At 53.5% G+C, this 3,412-nt stretch overlaps 1 protein-coding gene across 1 annotated transcript; it reads left to right on the forward strand.

Annotated features, from left to right (window-relative positions):
• The first annotated feature begins 814 nt into the window (after positions 1-814).
• Prg2 (proteoglycan 2, pro eosinophil major basic protein) lies at positions 815-3,203 on the forward strand. The gene is made up of 5 exons (XM_027944505.2): positions 815-883; positions 1,439-1,755; positions 2,127-2,258; positions 2,702-2,813; positions 3,030-3,203. The coding sequence occupies exons 1-5, from the start codon at positions 826-828 to the stop codon at positions 3,086-3,088; spliced, it is 678 nt and encodes a 225-aa protein (XP_027800306.1). The 5' UTR covers positions 815-825; the 3' UTR covers positions 3,089-3,203.
• Positions 3,204-3,412: the final 209 nt, after the last annotated feature.

Consider the following 3,412-nt stretch of genomic DNA (forward strand, 5'->3'; position numbering starts at 1 on the left):
ACAGGGTGGAAATTCTCATCCCAGAGCTGAGACATAAGGGCCCCCACATACCTGAAAGGGACTTGGGGAGAGACCCTGGCAGCTAATGAGTGGGCTCCCCAGGAAGTGAGAAATGTCTTTTAATCAGTCCTCTCATCTCCCTCTGGCTGAAGCAAACCCTCCTTCCCCAGGGGAACTTCCTCAAGGTCTTCTATAAAATGCCGCTGTGTAGCAGAGGGAGGGAAGACTCTGGGCAGGTGAGTGCTCTCCTCCCTTCCGGTGGCGCTAACGCTCATGACGGTTCCACCTCCTGAGAGGTGCCTGGCTCGGGCTGAGGGCATCTGGAGGGCTGTCAGGGACTGCTAGTGGCCTTCAGGTTACATGGGTGCCAGCAGGGATGGGACTTCTCTCTTTGGCTTGCGGGAGGCTGAGGGTGATGCCCTGAGAGGCATGTGTGGCATCTGAGCTCCGGGGAAGGGACACATTTTCTAAATACTGTGGGTTCCCAGGAAAGCCAAGGCCCATTGCTTCTCCATCCTTTCTTGGTTGTAGACTCCGAGGGGATCCATTAAATACAAATAAATAAACATAATATTCTCTCCACTTCTGGGCTCACCGGAAAGCCAGCCCCAGCCGTCCCTCATGGTCTGCTTTGTTCTTTTCAGAGAGGTTCCCAGTGTCCTGGAGCAGCCAGCCTGGGCTCCCTCAGCACTCGCTTCTCTGGTCCATCTTGACTTCTGTTCTTGACTTCTTTTTCTCCACCTCCCTCCCAAGGTTCCCTAATTGTCTGGCTCCTATGCGTGTGTCAATGACAAACTTGTTTCTCCATTGCAGGACAAAGCCAGGATGAAACTCCCTCTATTTCTGACTCTTCTGGTTGGGGCCGTTTCTACTCTTCATCTGAGTAAGTCTTGGCCTATCAGTCTTCCTTTCTCTGTTTTGTCTTGTTCTATGGTAGATGAGTCTGAAGCAAGTACTCGCTCCCTTCCCTGATCATGCCCTAATTGAGAATCTCTGTTCAGGCATCTGTTATGACTATAGTCTTGGATCTACTGTGACAGTCCCTATTTTGTCCAGTCTACGTAATGCTAGTGGTGGGCACAGTTCCTTTTACTTTGAGCTTACTGAGAATGTCGCATGCCTTATCTCCTTGACTCCTTAGAGCATCTCCACGAGGTATGTAGCATTGCTTATCAATTTCACAAAGAAATAACGCCAGCAGTAAATGGAGCCAGGAATCGAACCTAGAGGGCCTGACTCTAAGCCCTTGCTCTTAACCACCTTGACCTCAAGGGGGAGGCTGAGTCCTCCTCCCAGAGTCGCGGTTGCAGATTTCTCTTTCCAGGCAGAGTTGAGAGGACAATGGCTGGCACGGGGGCAGGGCAGGAGCTGTCCATGGTTCCGAGGAAGAACCAGGGCCCGAGGTGAAGGATGGACACTTGGTCTTTCTCCCTGCCAGGGACAGAAACTCCCGACGTCAACAGCCCCTTGGAAAATGAAGCCTTGCCTCAGGATGGGGAGACACTAGAACCAGAACCTGAGGAGGCCCCTGTTGGGGAGCTGATGCCGCTGGAGGAGGAGGTAGAAGGAGGCTCTGGAAGCGAAGATGATCCTGAGGAAGAGGAGGCTGTGGAGTCAGACTCAGCCCTGGATGTGGTGGACAAGGACCTTCAGTGCCCTAAGGAAGAAGACATAGTCAAACTGGAAGGCAGCCCTGGATGCAAGACGTGTCGCTACCTCCTGGTGAGGAGCGCCAAGCGGTTTAATAAGGCTCAGGTGAGTGGTCTGAGGCTGAGGCTGGGCAGGGGAGGGGGCAGGAGACATGTCTTCAGCTTCTGAGGCACTAGTTTTTTTCCATTTTGAGGGCTCTGGGGTGTCAGTAGAGGCTGAGGCCTCCAGAGGTGCTGGGGTCAGATGGGGGGATATGTGCAAACTTGATGCATTTTGTACACGACTTTATTTTGGTATCAGTATATTTGAAATCCCCCCCCTTTTTTTCCATGTTGTCTTTTGTTCACCAATCTTTGAAATAGTCGTGGTGGGGAGGTAGAGCATACATTTTGGAGACTCAGAGACCCCAAGGCTCTGGCCATGGGTATTCCTGTGTGAAGGACACTGCATTCTCCCTCTTTTTCCCTGTCTTGCAGTTTGTCTGTCAGAGATGCTACCGGGGCAACCTCGTCTCCATCCACAACTTCAGCTTTAATTACCAACTCCAGTGCTCCGTCAGGGTGCTCAACCAGGGTCAAGTCTGGATCGGAGGCAGGATCGTGGGCAGGGTAGGAGGAGTGCCAACACCTGCTGACCCCAGCCAGGGCCCAACTTGCTGTGGATGTGTCTGCATTTCTGCTCTATGAGCCTCTGAACGGCTGGGAAAGGAAGCGCACCTGGACGAGGCACCCACGGCCTGCCCAGGCATGGGGAAGAGCCCAGGACTTAGAATCAGGAGGTCTGGGTTCAGGTTCCTCTCGGCCTCTATCTCCATGAACTGGGCAAGATTGTGGGCCTCTTAGTTCTAGGATGGGGTCAACTTAAGGGTGATTGTGTCACTGGGATGCCCAGCATGCGATGACGGTGCAGTTGACTAGGACAATGTCCACTGTGGTCAAGGGCCCATGGCCCTGCAGACAGCAGGAAGAGCCAGCAAGGACAACACTGGTTCTGTCTCTCTGCCTCCCTCTACCCCTCCTCAGTCTACCACTTCTCCTTCTACCTTCCCTAGGGCCGTTGTAAAAGGTTCCTCTGGGCTGATGGCAGCTCTTGGAATTTTGCGTACTGGGCTGCCGGCCAGCCCAACACCTGTGGTGGCAGATGTGTGGCCCTGTGTACCCGAGGTGAGATGGGCTGGGGATGAATGATGGGAAGTTCTGGGGGGCGCCCAAGGAGGCAGCTCTAGGGAAGGAGCCTTGCACTCCAGGGAGAGGCCTCCTGGGTCTTTCCCCTCCACTGAGGCTTGGGGCTGGAGGCAGGAGTTGGGAGGGGAGTCTTCCTGGGGGAAGAGGAAGGGGTAGGCAGGAGGCTGATGGCTCCTTCTTGTTCTGCCTGCTCAGGAGGTAACTGGCGTACAGCTCACTGTGCCAAAAGACTTCCCTTCCTCTGTTCCTACTGAGGTGGTCCCAGCCAGGAGCTAGAATTGGCCCCCTCCCAGGCAGCTGCCTCCCCTTTCCTGTCTGCTGCCTTTCCTGCCACTTCCCTACAATAAAATTGCTATACTGAAAAAAGTGCATTTTTTCCTGAGATCATTGGTCCACACTGCTTAGCCTCACCTTTGAACTTTCTGCCTTATGATTCCAACACACATTCTATACCTTTCGTAGAATGGTTTAGAAGTTATTGCTCCTCAAGGATGGAGAGTTGGTACTGGGGTCTGTGGAGCTTTCCAGTGGCAGCTGAATGGGCTCTGGTGGGTCTCAGAAGATCCAATTACTGGGCA

This window comes from Marmota flaviventris, chromosome 9 (assembly GCF_047511675.1).
Source record: "Marmota flaviventris isolate mMarFla1 chromosome 9, mMarFla1.hap1, whole genome shotgun sequence".
NCBI classification, from domain to species: domain Eukaryota; kingdom Metazoa; phylum Chordata; class Mammalia; order Rodentia; family Sciuridae; genus Marmota; species Marmota flaviventris.

Excerpts from the sequence above, each read along its gene's own strand:
- Prg2 (XM_027944505.2), top strand. The coding sequence starts at position 826 with ATGAAACTCCCTCTATTTCTGACTCTTCTGGTTGGGGCCGTTTCTACT. Across the intron at positions 2,259-2,701 it reads GAGGCAGGATCGTGGGCAGG|GGCCGTTGTAAAAGGTTCCT; the intron begins GTAGGAGGAGTG and ends TACCTTCCCTAG. Across the intron at positions 2,814-3,029 it reads TGTGGCCCTGTGTACCCGAG|GAGGTAACTGGCGTACAGCT; the intron begins GTGAGATGGGCT and ends CTGCCTGCTCAG.